The sequence below is a fragment of the Bufo gargarizans genome, chromosome 2 (genome assembly GCF_014858855.1).
Source record: "Bufo gargarizans isolate SCDJY-AF-19 chromosome 2, ASM1485885v1, whole genome shotgun sequence".
Taxonomy (NCBI): Eukaryota; Metazoa; Chordata; class Amphibia; order Anura; family Bufonidae; genus Bufo; species Bufo gargarizans.
In genome coordinates this window covers 205,548,893-205,570,821 of record NC_058081.1, presented here as the reverse complement: position 1 = coordinate 205,570,821, position 21,929 = coordinate 205,548,893, and the positions used below count along the sequence as shown (strand labels likewise).

At 41.3% G+C, this 21,929-nt stretch overlaps 1 protein-coding gene across 2 annotated transcripts in view; it reads right to left on the bottom strand.

Moving 5' to 3' along the window:
- The window catches only part of SND1 (staphylococcal nuclease and tudor domain containing 1), a 602,204-nt gene that overhangs the window by 50,309 nt on the left and 529,966 nt on the right, over positions 1-21,929 (bottom strand). For both annotated transcript variants that reach the window (XM_044279946.1, XM_044279947.1), the window contains exon 18: positions 2,890-3,031. In XM_044279946.1, coding sequence (XP_044135881.1) covers positions 2,890-3,031 — 142 coding nt within the window. The remainder of the gene's footprint in view (positions 1-2,889; positions 3,032-21,929) is intronic.

Below are 21,929 nucleotides of genomic sequence, written 5' to 3'. Positions count from 1 at the left end.
GATTGATTGCTTATCCTTGGGATAAACCCTCAATATTTGATCAGCACAGCAGGTCCAATGGGGATGCGTGCAATAACAAGCACATCCGCTATACAATGTACGGTGCTGTGCTAAGTAAGCTTAGAGAAGGCCACAGTGCTCACAGGAATGCTGGTGCCTTCTGACCTATTCTGAGGATAGGTCATCAGTACCAAAATATGGGAAAACCCCTTTAAGTGTCATCATACAATAAAAGCATTGGGATGCCTAAAAGGGAGGCTGGTAAGACCAGAAAAAGAGAGGAGTAAAGGAAAAATGCCTCACTGAAATAATCAATAGGCCATAAAACTAATTTATTTGGCACATCTGAACCGTTCTTTCGGGCTAATGGAGGCTACTGAATAAGATAACCACTCATTCAAGTTCCTAAACAGGGCATGAGAGTAAAGGTTGTCCAACTTGGACATCTTAGGGTACTTTCACACTTGCGGCAGGACGGATCCGGCAGTCTGGTCTCCCTGTCGGATCGCTGTTTCGCAGCTCTGTCCCCATTGACTATCATAGGGATGGCTGCGGCGTTCCAGTGCAGCACGGCGAAAGCCACCGGTTTAAAAAGTCCTGCATGTCCGACTTTTTAGTCCGGCGGCTTTCGCCGTGCACTGCCGTGCTGTGCCGGAGCTCCGCCCCGTCCCCATTATATAAAGTTGTATGAACATTAATCTTTTTTTATATCTGAATAATAAAACAGGAAGCGAAAGTAAAACACTGGAAAAAAAAATACAGAACTGTCTGGAGCCATTTCAAAATATTCCATTAATTGCTTCATCCTTAATTTCTAGCCTCCCTGCATCCTCTCTACATGACATGTCTCAATAAGATCATGTCAGATGTCCGCTGGGAGACGGTTCATATTTAACTGTGTCATCCCTACACCTCTAGCGAGTTCCTAACCCCCCCCCCCCCCTTCCCCACCAAATGCTTTAGCTATGCCACCAAACAACTCTGATACCTCTCATTTGCCATCACACTGGAGACTATTATCACAGAAGAAGAAAGATGCTGTGAGTTTATTATAGCCCAAGGCCACATGGACCTCTTTCTGTTCAACTAATAACGTTGCCTTAATTAAACGAGACTAATTAAAAAATAAAACAAGGAGAAGCTCGGTGGATAGGAAGAAGGTTTGACTAGGGAGGGGTCATGTTCTTGCTCTGCAGAAAAAAAAATAGACAAAACGTTACATCTATGGAACGCATTAAACTACAGACTCCACTGGACCTGAAAGCAGATGAAAATAATGGTCCTGTTTAGATCTGTAAGTAAGGACTTACCAAGGAATTACAGGGAGTTTGGCAGAATTGATAGAAAATAAACCTGCTAATAAGACTAATTATTGCCTGCTCTTGGGGTGCTAGTACATGTTTGTGGCCAAGGTATCGTAAACACGTACGGTTTACTGGTAATTGCCATATTGCTCCCATATTTGGTGTGGTATCAATTTGCAAGTACAGGGTCAGTCTGGCAGCTAGTGGTAAACTGTGTGCATTTGCAGTCGCTTGACCACATATGTAACATGTTATATGCTTTAGAATGCATGCTAATTGAAATCAACGGAATGGGTCAATGGAAAGGAGAGGGAGAAGCAGTGAACTGCAGTAGAGTTAGAGGTTGGAACAGCTAAAAGTGTTATATATGACCCCAAGTACTTTATTCACATCTATACCGATCAGTATATAATTTAATCAAAATGTACTATATGATGATTATAAGTGAGTTTGGAAGCAGAATCTCGTGTTCTTCATGTGTGGTATATAGGACACAACTGCTAGTTTTCACCCACTAGCTGACTGGGAATTAGCGATGGAGCCTGCAGTCAAATAATGGTCAGAAATACCACTTTTAATCATGTACACACGGGCAGCTGCTTCTGAAAAGTCATCTGAAAGTGTACTATGGTTATGCGCTAAAAACTGATGCAAGTCAATGATTAATTTAAAGCAACTATTGCAAGTTGTTTTTTTCACAACACTTTCTTAAATCTTTTGGATATGTTGCAGGCAAAGATTTAAAATGGTGCTGGCCTTCAATAAATATGGAGCAATTCAGTGTCGCCTTTGGATAAATCATAATTAAATTAACCCCTGTTCCCACAATGTTACTTGGAAGTTTGCTTTGACTTTTATACCACGGCATCCAAGAAGGCACACATTTCTAATCACTCGTATTTTGACAGTGGACTGAATATGTTTTAATTACTAATAAGGATAATGCAATAAGGACGGCTGATCTCCCCGACAAAAGACCATCTTTATGGGAATATAGAGAAGATTGAAATATGAAAATTTTCAAGCAGATGTCTGTTTTCCAACCCGTATATTGATGGTATACAATAGACTCTTGTGGATATCTGTGGAAGTTAATTCACTGTAAAGCATATTCAAATGTCATAAGACAAGGGAGCAATATGAAAAATTGTTCAAGAAATAGCAGTTCTACAATATTCCCTCTAAGGCGTACGGTTAGATTAACTATACTGTAAAAAAAAAAAAAATTTGACGTGCTCTGTCCTCACAGAAATATAACCGATTAGTTTAATGTACATATGTCCTTTTGCTTGATATTAAAATGTTTTTGCCAATGACAAAAATGACCTTTCCTGGAATTCTTTCTAACCATGTGTCACAGTTATGTATTGCCCTAATATTGCACCCAAAGTTCACTTAATGAGTTTAATGAATTCTGTGCCTAGCCAAGAGCAGCAGTGCCTTCAATTTATGAGCCTATAAACTGGCACAGTGAGAATGTGAAGGCAAAGAACAAAGTTTACAAAAGGACTTTCTCAGGGAGAAGGAACAGAATGCTATAACCGTAGAAGAACTGTAAGACCGTATGACAAAGGGAGCTCCTTACCTGTCTCAACATCCTGAACATAGAAGTGCAGATCATCTGTGATCTCCGTAACCAGGACGGGTTTATAATTTGCATTTCTTTCCTTCTCCTCCACCACGGCAACTACTTCTTCTACAGACTGCTCCTCAAACTTGGACCAGATCTGTGGAAAAAAAAGAAGGAAATCGATCCATTAAGACTAGGGCTCTATTGCAACATATTGCACATGATATCATTGTAAAACTGCATTAGATTTGATGAGCTGAAGGGAGAGAACTCAATTAGAAGTCTGCCATAATCAGATAAAAAATGTCACACATACACACACACACACACACACAATATCTTGCAATCCTGAACACCAGCACTGCATGTGATCATGTGTACCGCAATACAATTTACTAGCAGTGCTCTTGGCCTAACAGAAATAACTGCCCCACTCTGCATACAAGGGATCTACATTGCACAAGCCACCGTGCAACATAATCTCTGCAGAAAAACTTGCTTTAATGATGCAAATGCAGAGGAATGTTGAAAGCTCAGCTCGCAAGAAAAAAAAGAAAAAGAAAAAAGCATAGTGCCAAGCAGTTCTTGGGTACAGCCTCTCCTTGTCAAAACCGTCCTCTATAACCTCAGCAAAAATAACTTGGAAATGACATAGTCCCCAGCAGGTGGAGAGAAGGCAGAGTGATGGATGAGAACGGACAGAGATGCTAATTACTCCTTAGAAGCATTAGTGGCTCTATACACCCTCTCTCCACTAGAGGAGCAGGCCCAGCTGCCATGCAGTATCTTCAAGATCATCAACACATAAAAAGCAACCCCCCAATATCCACAAGCGTGTACCGCAGGCTTTTTGGTGACATACGTTTGTGTGGGTAAGTGCAAAGAAAAACAGCATACTTCTGTAACACAAGGGTTAACAATGGAAGGGCTTTGTAACAGACACCCTATTTGGAGATTTCTGTCCACCATTGATTGATATGAACATCCTCATGTCTTTCTCTGATAAACGAAGTCTGCAGTCCAATGTTCTGTGATATACAGTACGCGGCTGCTGTGGGGACACAGCATCTGCAGGAAGCAATACATGTCCGCCTGGGGTCAGCACAGTCGAAGGAACTTAGGACCAGAGACTAGACAGCAAGACTGCTCCTGCAGGAACGGTAAGGCTCTACTCACATTCTGTGCTGGATCCATTGCATGATGGGCCCCAATGACTTCTTTTCTGTCATTTTTACAGCATCTGCAGAGGCCGAAAAGAGCCTAAGGCTGCATTCACATATGCGCTGTGAACTCCAGCAGTCTGTTCTAGCAGAGGGGATCTGGCATATAGGTTGGCCTTCGGCTGGGCACCCCAAAAAATACTACACAGCATTTTTTGGCCAGCCAAAAGCCGACCTATATGAGGCCGGATCCCATTACAGTGAAAGGGTGTAGCCGGCTATGCCAGATTCAGTGAACTCCGGCAGTCTATTCCTCCGCCAGAGCAAACTGCCGGAGTTTCTTGGCGCATATGTGAACGCGGCCTAAGTTATGGTTTACTGTATGTGTAGTCATCAGGCTCTGAAACTACCATGTGAGGTGTATACAAATACTAGTCACAAGTCAATTGAAAATTCACATATAATAAAGGAATCATTTATAAATGCACACTGAACACCCTTAAAGGTTATTCAGCGACAATATTTCACTGATATAGCATTCAATTACAGCTCCTTTCATCAGGCTTTACAACCATGATTGAGCTCATGGTGATTGGAAAAGGATGGGATTCATGCCGTTAGCCCATTAGTTTACCCTTGAAACAATGTAGACAATATACGGTTACAAAGCAGCACTTTAATTGTGTCATTAAACTGGTAAAACTGCATATGACTATCTAATGAAAAACCAATACACTATTTTCTTCTGGCGTCCCTGACTGTACTGTTGTCACTAATGTCACCGTGGAGCAGTACTGCTTGTACACAGATATGTGTGAGGTCTACTCACTCTAGAGCCAATTTGGATTTCGTGTTTGGGGCGTCCAGCAGGTTGTGCTTGTCAAGTTTACAAAAAGATTAGGTTTGGAAACATGCAGCCCATCATTATGGACAATTATTCTTCACACAAATTATGAAGGTGACAGCTGGACAATGGGGAGAGATATATGGATATTCACCCCTGGAAGAGCTGAGGGCCTTGCTAGTGATGGCTCCCATACACAAAACCTAGTGGATTGCTGCTTTAATGGAAAATAAAGTGGAAGCTCCTGGCTGTGTAATGACTGGATGTACTCTGCTTTCAGAGCATACTGCTATTATACACAGAGAATCTGATCTAACCCCTTCCAGAAGAAGCAGCTGAACATCTGCTAATGCAGCCAATTTGCAATATTACATCTTAAATGCAACCAGTCATTTCTATCTCCTATCATACAATTCAGCCTGTAGGATTTATTGTCTGTGGGAGTTGATTTAAGACTGGGAAGCTAGTTTCATCGAGTAGCTACACAACTTGGCACAACGCTGAGAAAGGGAGGGAGAGAGGAAGAGAGAAGTGATGGTAGAGAGAGAAAAAGGGTAGAGCTGGAGACAGGATGCAATGAGAATAATGGAAAGAGGCAGCAAGAAATAAAGGGGCGAGGAGCAAGACAAGAGGAGAAACAAAGGGGCTGGCAGAGATTCATCTAGAATATGAGAATTGATGTATATGTGCTACAGCAAAGTGGCCAGTTTGTATGTAATATAAGCACAGTACGTGCTGGTAATCCCACTGTGTCTGCCAGCTCAGAACACGGAGGAGATTCAACTATGTCAAAGAGATGACTACCCCCCCCCCCTTCACTCCAAAATACAGGTGACTGTTCCAGAAGAAAAATCTGACCCATATGGTTCCTCAGATTTGTTAATCCATTTCACTTAGGAGATTTTCAAAGGGATGTAATTAAAAGGATCATTTGATGAACGAGAAGGTATCTGGTCCGCCGGAACGCATCCATCACTGTATCCCATCACCAGTTTGTAATGCAGGTAGAGAAGGAATCAGTATTTTACTACAAATATCGAAACGCATTTCTTACGGGTTTGTCAAAACATCAATCCTTCCTGCAGCTCATTTATGCCAGTATTCAGGGGAAAAAAAGGGGTATCTCCTACATCCAGGTGACATTTTTAAAATGCTTTCTAAAACCCTACACTCACCAGTTCTGATTTCCCAAGTGACTGCAGCTTTTGTGCTCCATCACAATGGTGGATAGGATAACAACTAACCTTATAACAAGTAGCAGCACTGGGCAAACTGGAATCAGGGCAATTTTTATGTAAGCTCGGTGACTATGCTGCCATCTTTATGACATTATGGTCAAATGACCACTCATGCTTTTCATGCCGATTGCATCTTTTATACTGACATACCATGAAAAAAAAATTATTATATATATATATATCCTCTGCATACAAACATCTACTAATCACTTCAATGCAAACTGCAGTGAGTAAACTCCTCATTACTACTGTATACGTGCAGATAAACTGCGCCAATTGACTTGCTATATCATCAACTGGCGCTATTTATTGTGCAATTCATGTAAAATGACCCTAAGCAGCATGAAGGAAGAGGAAAACATGACAAACTACATGTATTATATATTTTTCAATGTTAGGATGAAATACTGTAGGTGCGGCGTAGGGCAATGTGACATTGCATTGTTGCGTTGTCCTAGTACTAGCTGCATTATATAAGAACACAATGAGATGCAAGCACCCAGGGGTATGTAGTTTATACGTCAAAGATAAATCTATTGTTTAGGGTAGACAACCGGCCCCTGGGAAAACGTTACTTGCACTGTAAAACACATTTTGAACAGAATAAGCATTTCATGAACATGACAAACTGTGGCTGCAAGAACATACTGCTACTGAAGACAATGGGAGGAGGTTTCCACGTGGACACCTGGTGGCGTTTTAATGAGGTATACACAAAGTTCAGTCCGAAAAAAAAAAAAAAGAAAAAAAAAAAGACTCAGTCTAAGCCCCTTGGTAAATTCCGGCCATGGTTACCGTAGCATGCCCTGTTAACGCTGTGCTCCATGGAATCCCTGATCTAGTCCAGAGATAACAGCATGTGCGAGATCATTCTTCACTGAAGAGGTTGTTTCATCAGGTGAAACTCTGTCCATATTCCCAACTCTGAAATATGTACATGCTGAGGTCCCACTCCTAACCAGAGCTAGCCATATGAGTGAGTGTTATGCAATATTACTGGCTTTGGCAGTGAAATGCCTGGCTGGCAGCGGTTTCCCCAACACAAAAATTGTCATCTGCTCTGCCACACCAAAGTGGAAAGTCTGTGATGCAACAAACCCTTTAAATCAGAGTTCCTCAACTCCAGTCCTCAGGGCCCACCTGCCGGTCAGGATTTGAGAATCTCCCACAGAATGAACAACTGTGGTAAGTCCTGATGCATTGACATGACATAATTCTAGCACCCGCTCAATACTAGGAAATTCTGAAAACATGATCAGCAGGTGGGCCCTGAGGACGGCAGTTGAGGAACACTTTACATTGAAGGAGAAAGAAACAGATGAGTGAGGGGCATCGTATTCTTTCCAATGATACTAACGAGAAATCTATTCGAGTTCATTGTAAAGGTGGTCATGGACAAATTACTCAACCAGCAGCAAATTATTGTATAAGTGGCTGTAATACGCCACTGACATAATTTACCTCTGAGATTCTCATTTCTCTGCTGTCTGTTAGAGAGACGGTCCATTCATGAACTCAAAGTAACTTGCAAGTTAGTAAATATAGGTCTGAACTTTTTCGCGACTCATATTGCGCTATCCTGCGTCATTACTGACAATTATTAGAGCCCTCATATGTGACCACAGTCTGGCAACCGTGCTGACTGTGTCTGAGGTAGTCTGAGACACACCTCCTGTCTCCCCATTGGCTCAAGCTTTCAATTTTCAGACTGGTTGCTGGGTGTAACACCTGTCTATTACTGGCTCACAAGAAAGTCCATGTACAAACATTGGGTTTCTGTTGCAGCAAGGCCAGAATGATAAAGCACTGGCACTAAACCACCAGCTAAAAAAGAAAAAACACATTCAGGTAAAACTTATCAGCTGCACATCAACCGAGGGAAACGAGCCTTAGTAAGGGGGAGCCTGGAGGGTTGCTTTAAATCATTAGTATTCTAAGTGGGGCAAAGTACAGAAAGCTACTTTTTTGCTACGTCTGCAAAATAAAATATGCCATCTTAAATGTATGAAGCAGCAGGCTGTTTAAGCCTTGAAAGATTGCCGAGCTTACAGAGTGTCTGGATGGTTAATCACAAAGCTGTATTGGGCAAACCACCTCCTAATATGACCAGGCAGGCAAGCATTTTAAGTTAATTGATCATTGATTATGCTGATATATCCAGCTGGATTTCTCTCAGGCCTCTAATAATGGAATATGGATGTTGAGCTTTTAAAAATAACAGTTGCATTACAAGAAACATTCTTTTTTTTAAGTCACAATGCAGTCATGATTCTTCTATATTTTACACTTTGAACAGATTTTGCTCCCTCTCTGAGCAGGCCAAAGAGGAAAATCTGATCAAACAAATTGTGACGGGAGGCACGATGAAAATAATGTGATGTAATTAATTACAGACTGGTCTGCCTGGACTAGGCTTCTCTTGGCATGTGGGGTTGTCATGGTGTATTACCACACAAGGTTAGCGGACATAGCTTGGCAATGAAAGAACATCGGTGGGAATAAGAGCAGAAATCATGAAAAGTAATGAAAAAGTTTATTCTGTGTGCTGAGAAATGAGGCTTTGCTCTGCACAGTCATTTTATGAGGGACTACCGGTGATTCAGGACACAAACAGTTCACAAGCCGATATGCCTGAGCAGACACCCTGACATAATGGCAACGACCAGCACTATAGTCCAGAAAAAAGCATACCATTTTAATACTTTATTACTCCTCGAATCATGGATTTGCTTGTAAAAAAAAGTCACAAAACTCAGTTTTGAGACTTTTAAAATGCTAATGCATGTTACACTACTCTCGCCAGTTTCCGAAAAGGGGGCATGTTGAGGGCCAGGTGTAGGTGGGGCCATGGGAGCAGGCACAAGTGTCATCATTTATATTAGAAACTGGCATAAATGACTGAAATCTACACCAGCCACAAGATGAAGTGGATTTCAGTCTGGCACATGAACTGCCGGAGGAGGGAATTTATGATGAGGCCTGCGCCTAGTCAAACTGAATGCCTGCTACAGCAGCACAGGGCCCATAAGACTGGCACAGCATATTTTTTTTTTATAAATCAGGGCTTACATTTTTCTGCCACCGAGTTTTGTGTTTTTAAAGGCATGACAAAACGGCATGACAAAAGATATATAGCTCATATACTTATTCAAGGTTTATTTACTAAAGGGTATTCCAGGAACATATTTATTTTGGGATCACTCCATTGTCTCAACCCCCCAATTCCACCTCTAATGTATTTGGGTTACTGAAACGGCCCCCTTTCTGAGCTCTCCTGGTGGTCATGTGGAACAGGCAGGACAGCTGTGCTCCATCCAAGCATCCAAGACTCCATAGAGTCTACAGGTCGCACGGTTTACAGCCTCCTCACCACTCAACGTAATCAGGGTGGCATTTTGAGGCAGTACGTACATACGGTTTAACATGCTGGCAAGTGATTTCTGTGTGGTATTTTTTTTTATGAAGTCAGCAAGCCCCTTTAAATATTATTTATGTATTGTTTCTAACACTGTCATATTCTGCAGTGCTGTACAAAGATCGCACATCAATCCAATTTTCCCATCTAAAAGAAACACACACTAGATTATGCGTATGAAAAACGCAAAGATAAAACATACGGCAGATAAACTACCGATGTGTATCTGACCTACTGTCCTAGAAGAATACAGTTCTTTTTTATAAATTAACTTCTTGCAGAGGAATAAAGGAATCGATTGAATGCTGAAAATACTCCATCGCCACATAACCAGGAAGGAAAAACAATGGGATCAATGAAATCAATTCAGTTCAAGAGACACTGTATGAGATCGGGAACAGACTACAACTGTGACATGGCACTACAGGAATGTGTCTCGCTGCAGACACCAGTGATGCTTCTCCCCAGCATTTATTAATGAGCCTCATTTAGTAGTAATATTTTCAGACATGCTCTGCTAGTATTTAGGATGGTGGGTAAGAGGCATACACCCCCTCGTCTGTCTCCCTTGTGCATGTGTTCATCGAAGGGATTTTCTATCTTTATTGTTTTGGCACATCTATATTTATCACTGGCTGAAATGAAGATGTACAGATTTTGCGAAGTAAGGCCCATCTGTTCGCAGCATATGCTGTCCTCCATCAGAAACAGAAGAGTTTGGGTTACAGACTGTTTGCCACAGGTCAGGACCCTGCTACAGGTGTAGAGTTTTTTTGCTCCCTTCTAGCCTGTGCAATACACAGTGTAAAAGGACATGGTATAAGTAAACTGGTGCAATGTCTTCATGTAAACAGAGTACAGCGCCAATGGAGATAAGTAAACATTAGTACATTGTACTATTGATCACAATCAATGTCAGGAGCTACAAGACACTACAATCTAATGTGCTACATGCTCTCAGTCACCACTATCAATATTTGAACATCTCTGGCTCAAAGTATAAAAAAAAAAAAATCATTATCTAGACTAGAGATGAGCAAACTTCTTGGTTAGTTTCTTGTCATATGCGTCAAAATATATATATTTTTTATTTGATTTGTGACGTTATCTATTTTATATCTGTAGAGAATAATTCAAGGCAACTGGACGCACTGTAGATTTCTTGAAAACGTTTCACTCGTTCTTCCAACGAGCTTTCTCAATTCTGAGTGATTGTACAAAAATTCTGGGAATAAATATGTAACTGAATCCACATCTGGTAATTGTACCCAGCATTGGGTCAAAGGTGTTGATTCCATTATCCTAATTGGAGTCAGTAGGTGATAAAGACTTCCCAGAAAAAGGTGTCAAGACAGCATTGTATGTGGCAGACAATAGATGTCTAACCCCCCACCTCTATTCAGGCTTGGCTTCTCCATTTTTATGTAGAGCCTCCTTCACGCCTTGTTTGTACCAATCGGCCTCCTTATCCAAAACACGTACTTGACTGTCTTCAAAGGTGTGACCTGTTCCTTTTAGATGCAAGTACACGGCTGAATCTTGACCAGAGGTTTTGGCTCTTCTATGCCGAGCCATACGCCCATGTAGTTTCGCCGATATACAGTTCTGAGCATTCCTCATTGCATAGCTGGGGTGTCTGAGAAACTCAAAAGGATTTTTAATAAACATCACATTCCTGTTTGCTTTAAACCCAGCAACACACTGAGGCAACAACTGGTTCACCCCAAAGACCCAACGCCTAAACACAAGATGGACAAGATTGTGTACGCAGTCCAGTGCAATGAGGAATGCTCAGAACTGTATATCTGCAAAACAAAACAACAACTACATCAGCGTATGGCTCAGCATAGAAGAGCCAAAACCTCTGGTCAAGATTCACCCGTGTACTTTACGTCTGAAAATTGGTATAGGACACTCTGAGCAGCCACCAAATGGTACACAACATGATGGTAGGCAGGCAGACAGCGCATCACAGGGCTGGCGATAAATAGCCACCATTAGCAATGGTAGATCTATTTATCAGCCTCAGCCAGGTGTCTGAAAATCTTCATGGACCCATGCCACATTTATTTTGACATAATTGACGTTTTGTACACTGGCGGAGGACAACTTTATCCGTTTAGATGTGATGATGCCACCTGCTGCACTGTAAACCCACTCTGAGAGGACAGGACAAGACAGTACACAGCGGACATACTGAGTCAGTTCGGGCCACTGTTCCAACCTGCCTGCCCAGAAGTCCATGGAGTCAGAAAACATCAGAAAAAAGCCACAGTCTAGGTAGAACTTTACCTGGTAATTCAGGACGTACGTGTCTGTTTGCCGATTCGTGTCAGCATGGCGCGACAAAAAAACTGCGCCATCATGCGAGTACACTGGCTGCTGCGGCTTTTGTTGCTTGCAGTAGCAGAAAAAGTGGGAGGTGGGTGACTCGGCAAGAGATAGAGAGGGGCCTACTGGTCAGGCACGCAGGTAGCAGGCACCTGCTAATCACAAGCCATGGCAATCTACATTCAGTGTTCCTTTCCTTGGTAGTACAGCAATCTGGCCTCCCTTTCGGCAACAAGAGAACATTCCACCATGCTTTAATAGTGCGTGTCCAAAAGAATGGCTATGCAGCAATCATTAGTTTGCTCGATGGCAAGAAAACACCAGTCATTACAGAAGCAAACATACAGCTTGCCATGCTCGCCGGCGTGCCCGAGGAGCCAGTGCCTTCTGGCTCCGCCCCCCACTGAGAAGACTGGTCATCACAGCCAGTGTCATGGTCATCAGCCCTGTACGCCTGCTCCTTATCCTCATCCTCCACTTTCTCCTACATGGGACTCTCTGGAAGCTGAGAAGCTGTTCTTCAACCATTGCTGCTAATCACCTCGCCCAGTTGAAGTTGGCCGGTAGACAGCCATCAGGATGTTTGCCACCTTAGCAACTGATTGACTGTGTGGCTATTCACACCTAGGCTAATCTGCTCCAAAACCGCATGGCGATGCTCTAAGATAAATATCAGGTTGATGACATCATTGATGGTGGGTAGACAGCCAGGTAGAGAGCCCAGTTGAAGTTGGCGGGTAGACAGCCAGCAGGATGTTTGCCACCTTAGCAACTGATTGTGTGGCTACTCACACCTAGGCTGATCACACACCAAGGTGATGACATCATTGATTCCACAGCTGTCCCTACTGAAATGTGAGCATGTGTTATTTCCCCCAAAAGCAGTGCAGCCAAATGTTCCTGCCATTGCTGCTGATCACCTCGCCCAGTTGAAATTGGTGGGTAGACAGCCAGCAGGATGTTTGCTAACTTAGCAACTGATTGACTGTGTGGTTACACACACCTAGCCTGATCAGCTCCAACAGAGCATGGCAATGCTTCACTTTAAAGTGGTTCACCAGGAAGTAAAAACAAATTAAAATTCTTTATTATTTTATAAAAAATATATTCACAAATACCCTTCATTACTTGGAATGGCTTGTTTTGTCTAGAGAGCAATCATTAGGAGAAATAAAATAGCCGCCGTCCTATCAGAACACACAAAACCTGTCCTAATGACACAGGAGGGCAAGTTACTTCACTACAATAAGCCATAGTTCTGCCTCATCCTCCTCTCTGCTCTGCTTGTCAGGAATCATGATTCTGAATACAGGTGAATCTCTGTGGGAATTGAGATGATGTGGAGACAATAGAGGAGGGTAAGGTGGGGATAATGAGCAGTAGCACTTGTTTACAGTCCCCATTACCAGTCTGTCCTGTCTGTACTTCATGTCGCCTCATGAACTAAATTCCCCAGAGATTAAGCTAAAGTTTCTATCATCTGTATTCAGGATCCTAATCCTTGACAAGTAGAGAGTAGGAGGAGGATGAGGCAGCTCTCTACTTCAGTGTTGTAAAGTAACTTGTCCTCATGTGTGATCTTTTTGTGTGAACTAATGGGACAGCGGCCATTTTGTTTCCCCTGATGATCGCTCTCCAGACAAAATGAGCCATTATAAATAATGAAAGGTATTTGAGAATATATTTATAATAAAGTAATATTTAAGTATTTTCATTTTCCTAATTCCCGCAGAACCCCTTTAAGGGCTGTTTCACAAGAACATGTGAAGTCTGTAAATCACGCTCCATGTGGAAGCATGATCCTCCGTTCTGGACACTGCTCATTTAGCAGGAGTGCATGGCATTATACAGATTTATAATGCTATGTGCCTCTGCATGGCCTTCCTTCTACGTGACATAAAAGCAGCCACTATGATTCTGTAGCAATAAGGTCATGCAGAGGCACACACAACATTATAAATCATTATAATGCAGTGCACTCCTGCAAGACGAGCAGTATCCATAATGGAAAATTACATTCTCACACACCAAGCGTGATTAACAGACTGCACACGCTGCTGTGAAACCGCCCTAAAAGTGGGAGAAACACTCTGCCCTGCTTCTGTTGAGGACGAGAAAATGTCCATGGTGGAGAATTTGGAGCAAGTAGCTAAGCACCTGCTGTGAGAACTAGATGGACATAAACATGAAGGAGGCAATAGGATCTGACATTGTTGCTGTGGTGCTGCTTTGCGAAACATTGACCCACTGGGCCACGAAAAACGTATTCTGCCCCTGCTACAGGTGTCCAACAAAGCATGCACCTTGCTGCACATCGAGAATTACAAGAAGCAGCTCCGATTCCCACCAAAAGACAATACAAGGCAGGGTTGGCTCGTTTGGAGAAATCCCAGTGGCTAGGTATCTTTCAGAGAAGCAGAATGCAAAACATCAGCTCTCTAAAGGCAGAAAAATCCACTAAAGGGTACAGCAGAGACTGCACCTCCAGCAACTTTACCAGGTAGGAGTAAAAATACACACCATCAGATTGCTGGGCACATACAGTTCTTTCCTGGCCAGACACATTCCCTTATCGGTAATTCATATGCAAAAGCTCCAGCTCACGAGTAACTTTTTTGTAGCATGTGCATGGGTGTAGTCCAATTCTCGACCTTTTGTAATCCACAATGTCAAAAACAGCACCATTCTTAAAGCTGTGACGATCCTTTATTTTTGAAAACAGAAAGCACATACAAACAATCACGGCATGTTTCGGACAAACTATATGTCCTTATCATTACAAGTACCAGATATGTAGTTTGTCCATAATGCGTTTCTAGGGGCCGTGATTTGTATCAGTTTGCTGTACTCAAGAATAAAGTATAGTCACAGCTTTTAAGAACGGTGTTGGTTTTTTACTTTGTGAATTTCTTTATCGATGTCTGGAGACAGGGTGGCGGAGAAATAATTCAAGTGGGTGAAGCCGTAATAGATAGGGGTACTGTATACAGTATACTGTACGGTACTGTATACTGTACAGATGGCCTGGCTGTCACAAAGGAGACCAGGAGAAGGACAGTCTTGTTTTGCTATCTGGTGGCCACTTCTATTTTTCTACAGGATCTGGTGATACAGCTTCCAGTGCTGCAATAAAGCTGATGTGTCTGTGTGTGCATACACATCCACAGATTATTTTAATCCTGCAGATCTGGCACACAGCAATGCTTTAGTCTTCCAGCAGTGTAGTGAAAAACTGCCAGATGAGAGATACTCGTGCAGAGCTAGCAGCAGCTGAGTTTGGCTTAGACGATCAAAGTATAAGCAGCATCACCAGTTCCGGAGAAAAAATTCACAATAAAAGCAGATGTGCCCCTGGCAGTTTTTTTGGGAGGGGCTGGCACCATGTTTTTTATTGCTGTTGCTATGGCCACAACCCTCCTCCTCAGCACCCCGATTCAGCTCCCAGGTCCTGTCTAACATAATTACCACTCTCCCCAACTGTTCTCACACAAGTCATCAACAAAGAGACTCTTAAGTATCTTTTAAAGTGTGTGGAGGTTTTGGAAAAAAAGGAAGGAGCCCCACTAGGAAGGGGCATGGTAGAAGACAGAGTTGATGCAACTGAAAGGCTTCCCTGGGGTTGCAAGGAGCAGGAGTAATGCTGTTTCCCCTGGTGTCAGACTCAGGTGACCTTGACATCATCCTTCTATGACAAAAAAAATAAAAAAAACACACACACACACACGGTTGACTGTTGATATACAGAAAAAAAATCTGTATGAGGATGGAACTTACAAGCAAGCTGTATGAATTATGACAACACAGAACTCTGATCAGTCCCCCATTCTCTACGCTAAAATATACCCAACTATATCTCCCTGTTCTCTCACTATTGTGTGTGTCCCTAGTTCAGCTTGATTACTGGCTTGTGTCTGCTCCGCAATAGCTTTTTGGCAAACACTGTTACAACACATGCTGTCAGTTCACAAGTGAAACACAGAATGGGATTCTATTGCATTGTGAGCAACAGGATCTGCTAGAATTCTTCCCCCGAGTGGCTGATGAGGATCTTAGTAAGCCTCTAAGACAATCAGGTCAAACCCTCCCACCGAAGCTTATGGGATCCTCCATCTTCTTCTTTCCTGTTTACCGTACATATTTGCACAGTAAAATGGCGCTGCATTTTTATTTTTTTAAACAATTTGTCCCAAATAAAATTGCTAAAACGTTGGGTTCGTTTAGCAGACAAATTTATCTGAAATTCTTAACAAATTTTCTCAACGCAACACCTAGAAATATTTTACGTACTTTCCAGCCAGTTTAGCCAGCCCTGCATATGACCATCTGTCTAGTCGGAAATGCATCCCAAGAAAGTGCACTGTAAGGCCCAGTAATGTCAGGATAGAGACATCATGCAGAGTAAGGAAAAAAAAAAGTAAGACCATCAAAGCTACATTTTCTGAACACTGATGGCAGGGATGGCAGAGAGAGGTAATCTGGAGTGCACAATGCCATTTTCCATTTAATGTGGTGTGACATTCTGCTGAACAGGCTTGTGTTCATAAAATATGAAAATAGTTAATCTTCTGGCACTCTTCCACCTGCGGCCTGACATAAGGGCCTGTGTGTGTGTGTATGTATATGCCCTTTCCATCGCAGTATCCTTACCAGTATGGCAATTTGGTGTTCATAAAGATTGTGGGGGCATAATGTAGTTTTCCTTTTAAAGGTTTAAAGGCTACAGTCATATTTAAAATAAAATTGTGATGTAGTTGATGGGTATATTCATTTCAAGTAACATATGTTCAGGGTAGCATTCTCCAGAAGGATTAACGGGCCCGTATTTTTTATTTGTGCAGGAAATGTTGCTGCACGAATAACTTTAAGAAGGGAAGGAAATTCCAGGCATAAGGAATTATAAGTCGGCAAAAATGCACATACCGTAAGTGTCAAGGTGATCTATTCCATGAAGTGAACCTTTGGTACATTTAATATGATGTAAATCGTTGTGGAGTTTGTAAACTAAGAACACGGATCACTTACAACAAAAGTGTCAGACATAAGCCTCTTCAGCTCACTCCTCTGTACAGTACCAGTTCACTAATCTGCAAAAGGGCTTGTAAAAAATAAGGTGGAATCCATCTGGTAGCCATATGGAATTACATCACATTTCCACTGCACCACGACCTACACACATTGGCCCACATTCACTATTAAGGCTACTCATTTTAGACATACTGGTGAAACTCAAAAAATTTGAATATCGTGCAAAGTTCATTTATTTCAGTACAGTGTCTAGTCTATAAAATGCCGCCTACATTTTAGAGAGGATTGGGCACCATTCACATGATCGTACTTATGGACCACATCTGATCCATATTTTTTGCCGATTGGATGCAGACTTATTCATTTCAAAGGGGCCGTAAAAAATGCAGAAAGCACACAGTGCTGTCTGCATACATGTCCGTTCTGCAAAAAATAAAAATAAAGAGAACATGTCCTATACTTGTCTGTTTTGTGGACAAGAATAGGCATTGTTACAACAGGATGTCATCTGTATTTTTTGCGGATCTGAGTTTTGCAGACTGCAAAATACATACAGCCAACTGAATCCACCCTGCCCTGAACCAGGTTTACTATTTTTTGCTCCTTGCTCGGTAAGTTGGCATAGCTTAGCAGGAAAACTACAGAGCTTAAGCAGTGACAGTGTACACCACAAGAACAGAGTTGAACTGACAAACTCTAAGGGTGCAGCTATTGGCAATATATGGAAAATCATTTGTGTAAAATAGGTTTGCACCTATAGAAACCAAGATCAAACAGCAAGGCAGAAAATTATCTTCCATTTGTCTATGAATTAGTGTTTCACGTGAAGATGGCCTTGCCATTTTTGGCTGGTCTCTGAACATGGTTTTTTTAGTTGACAAATACTTCAGAGTTCATCAGAAATGTGTAGAATATGATCAGTTTGAGATTTGGAACTATATGATCAACCAGTACCAATCCCACTACTGTCATGACCAGTGTGAAAGTAGATGCCAATCAATCCCAACTGATCCAATATAATAGGATCTCAGCAAGATTTGTCAGGTTCTCATGTTTTTTTTTTGACATGAATAGCAAATAAGACTTATTCTTACCATCAAAAACACCAGAGACAACAGAAACGTGATGCTGATGTAAGTCAACAGTAATGCGGTCAATCATTGAGCAGGCCTACTGACTGGACTCACCACCAAAACAGAATAAAAAGTGAACAAAAAAAGTGTTATTATACCCCAAGGTGTCCTGCAAAAGTCAAGCCCTCACACAGCTTTGTAGAAAGTAAAATAATAAAAAAAGTTGTGTCTTGGAAGGTGGCAATGCAAAAACATTTTGCACAATTTTTATTTATTTTTAAAGTGGTAAACCCCCCCCAAAAATTTATGAGCGTAAACACTCTGCTGCAGTATTGCCAATTTTTCCACCCCCCTCCCAGAAAGAGTTAAAAGTTAATCAGTAAATTATGTTTACCCCAAAATGGTGCCATTAAAACTACAACTTTGCTCGCAAAAAAATGATTCTGATACAACTACAGTACATTGACGGAAAAACAAAAAAGTTACAGCTCTTGTAAGACAATGAAAAATACAATAAAAAAGGACAGTCAAAGGCCTGCTTTGGGGTTAAAAAACTACCATATTTTCTGGATTATAAGACGACCCCCAACTTTTCCAGTTAAAATATAGGGTTTGGGCTATACTCGCCGTATAAGACTACCCCTCCAACGCTATTTACTTTGGCATCAAGATCTGCAGGTAATTGTTGTGCAATTTTCGTCTTTTGCGTCAGTACCATATTATGCCTTTCCAAGACTCTAGTACACCAGGATATAGTGGTCTTAAATCTGTTGCTGTGATCTGGGTTAGATTTGGCGAACTGAAGTGCAAACAAAGGCATTTTATTTTGTGTCACTACATAACCGTTTTGGCGATGCTCATTCACCATGTCTGCTACATGTTTTCGAGTTCTGGCCAATGTGGGGTGCCTCTTCTTAATGCACACTTACCCCTTGGCATACTCTTTAATGCTTTTTCATTTGCTTTCCAGTCCCGAACCATCTTTTCTGTTACTCCATATTGTCTTGCAGCAGCGCAGTTATTATGTTCCATGGCAAAGTTTACAACTTTAAGTTTGAAACTGGCTTCATATTTCTTTCTTCTTGCTGGTAGAGCCATGATGGGGTCTTGACTGTTAGCTATTTGTATACTGTACTCTATGAACCGGTACAGATACTGGTGCTGTACTATATTCACCACCACATCCCCGGAAGTAGCCAGGTTTACTGGCGAAATGGCGTTGGGTCAGGAGTCGGCTGAGAGATCTTTGCACCACTCAGAATGTTTAATCTTGTCCTTGTACTTTAACCTCAATCTCTACAATTGCCTCCTTTGCACGTTGTTTGGGGCGTTGCTGTCATGAGGTTTTGAGGTATGCTTGTTTTAGCTAGCATTCTTTTTTCCCTGTTATTTTCGTGCACTGATCTCCCAGCCTCTCCTTGGGTCCTGCTCCTCATCTGTGTGTCCTGCCTTGGGCTGCCTTCTTTTATCATGCATGTATGTCAGGGTGGATTTGATTTAAATCAAACCGATTTAAATCACTAGTCAGTAAGGCTTGATTTAAATCATAGGTTTTTACATAAAGATTCATATTTGGACAATTTTTCTGTTGTACTTAGTTAGGAAGGAGAAAAATAATCATTACCTTAATAATAACAATTTAAATAGGATTTATTCAACTGAAACAATAACATTACAGCATGTTATTTGCTTAAACATCCATGTTTGTTGCAGTGTTTGCATTTTGCACGCATGCCTGCCTTACCGATAGGTAAAGGAACTTCATTAAAATATTGCCAAACTGGGTCTCTTTTACGGCCTGCTGCCATTATAGTTTTTTCCCTCCAAGGAAAGAATGTGATAAACCTCAGGTCATACAAACAAAAAGATCCAAAGACTTGTCTGTCTGTGGCTGTGCAGTACTGTGCTCAGAAAGTTTCACTTTCATTTTGTAGTTCTCCTTGTCTGCTTGCCTTTTCCTCCTTACACTTAGTGACACTTTCTTCTTGTGCAGATCTATTCCACTCCAAACAATCAGAAAAATATTATTTTCTATTCACTGAACTTTAAACTTAGCACTGAAGGGGTTGATTCTGTATTTATAGGTTTGTAGACGTTAGGATTAAGATCTTTTTCTCAACTCTTTTCATATTATAAATTCAGTTTTGAGAACTCCAAAATTAAAACCAAGCATCTGTGATAATATCTTGTAGGCAGAGAAACTACCCAGTAATCTTACAAAAACCTCTGGAAGAGCATGACATTGTGAATGGATTAATGGAATTTAACAAAAAATTAAACATATACAGCCTTATTCTACATAATTAAAAAAGTAATCTTTATTTCATAATGAAAAAACCTTTGGATGGTAATATATTTTCCTCAAAAAGCATTTTATATTAAAAAATCTGATTTAAATAAAAAAATCTGATTTAAATAAAAAAAAATCTGATTTAATTTTTTTTTAAAAAAACAAATCATTGATTTTTATCCACCCTGATGTATGTATTGTTCATATATATTTATAATAAAGTATTTTGGATTTTCATATATACGAAAGTCAGTTTAATTTTTGGGTGATTATATTCACCACCACATGTATCTGCTCCCCAGATAAGATGCACACCAAACTTAGAGATCCGCCATTCCAACATTAGAATTGGCTTAAGTGCAGATGCTCCCGATTCCCCCTGCTTTCCCTTAGAATCGCCAATCCAACCCAGTATACAACAACCAGCCAATCACGACAAGCAATGTACCAGTATTTTCTGTGCACACTGCATACAAAGCCTGCTTGGATTGGGTGGGTCAGCTCTCCCTGCCTGCCCAGCCCTCCCTGTCTTCAAGACAATCTGAGCGGTAGGTAGTACGCAATGTGATACTGCAGGCATGAGAAAACCACCAGCAGGGAGAGGGGGCTGCTTCAGGAGCGGCTGGCCGGAATGCAGCGCATGGTGGCTCAGCTAGAGGGCACCTGTCCCTGAAGCTGGAGAAGGACAGCTTCTCCAGTCCGGCTAGCAAGTAAGTTTCAGTATGCCATATACTGGCATATAAGACGACTCCTGCCTTTTGAGAAGATTTTCATGTGCTAAAAAGTAGTCATACGCAGGAAAATACAGTATGTTAATCTGATCAATTTGTAGATAAGAGAGTGGCATGTTCAGTCTGACTATATTAACAGCAGTCCACACAGGCTCAGAGTAGAATCCTAAGGGCATGTCCCTCTATGACATCCAGGGGTAGTGTGGGTTACATCCCACCAGTGGCCATTAAAACTGGCCTTCGTTTGCAAAGAAATTTAGATTGTGAGTTGCATTGGGGAGGGGGACTGAAATCTCTGTACAAGGCTGCAGAATACGTGGGCGACAATATAAGCAACAGGAGATGAAGAAGTTATCTCGCCGCAAAATCAGCTTCATATTGTAAAGTACCAGATTGCCATTCTGCATTTAGAAACTGGAAGGCCATCACCACTAAGCACCGAAAATTCTCTCTCAGGATAAGTGACCCTTTATTTAGCAGATTATATATTGCTGGTAAGAGTGTCATTCACTGCAATACATATTTATAATCCAACAGGATAGCATATTACTGAAAAATAGCGCCAATTACATTAACAGTGTAATGTTTCAAATGGATAATTTACAGGGTTTAGGCTTAAGCATTCACTTTTTTCTGTCTGTACCACAAAGGAACCCATATTACCTTTTAATTTTAGTGGGGTATTCACATCTCTCTTTTTATTAGTGCCCCACCAATCACTAATCTTTTAAAAAAAACTAAAACAAATGTGTGGCAGAGCACTATTGCACATTTTCACGAAATCATGCTCCTGTGAACATTGCCGTTAGTGAGCTTAAAATGTAAGATATATATATATATATATATATATATATATATATATATATATATATATATATATATATATATATATATATATATAACACAGAAAAAACTGCGGCACTCCTTGAAGTAGAAAAATGTGCAATT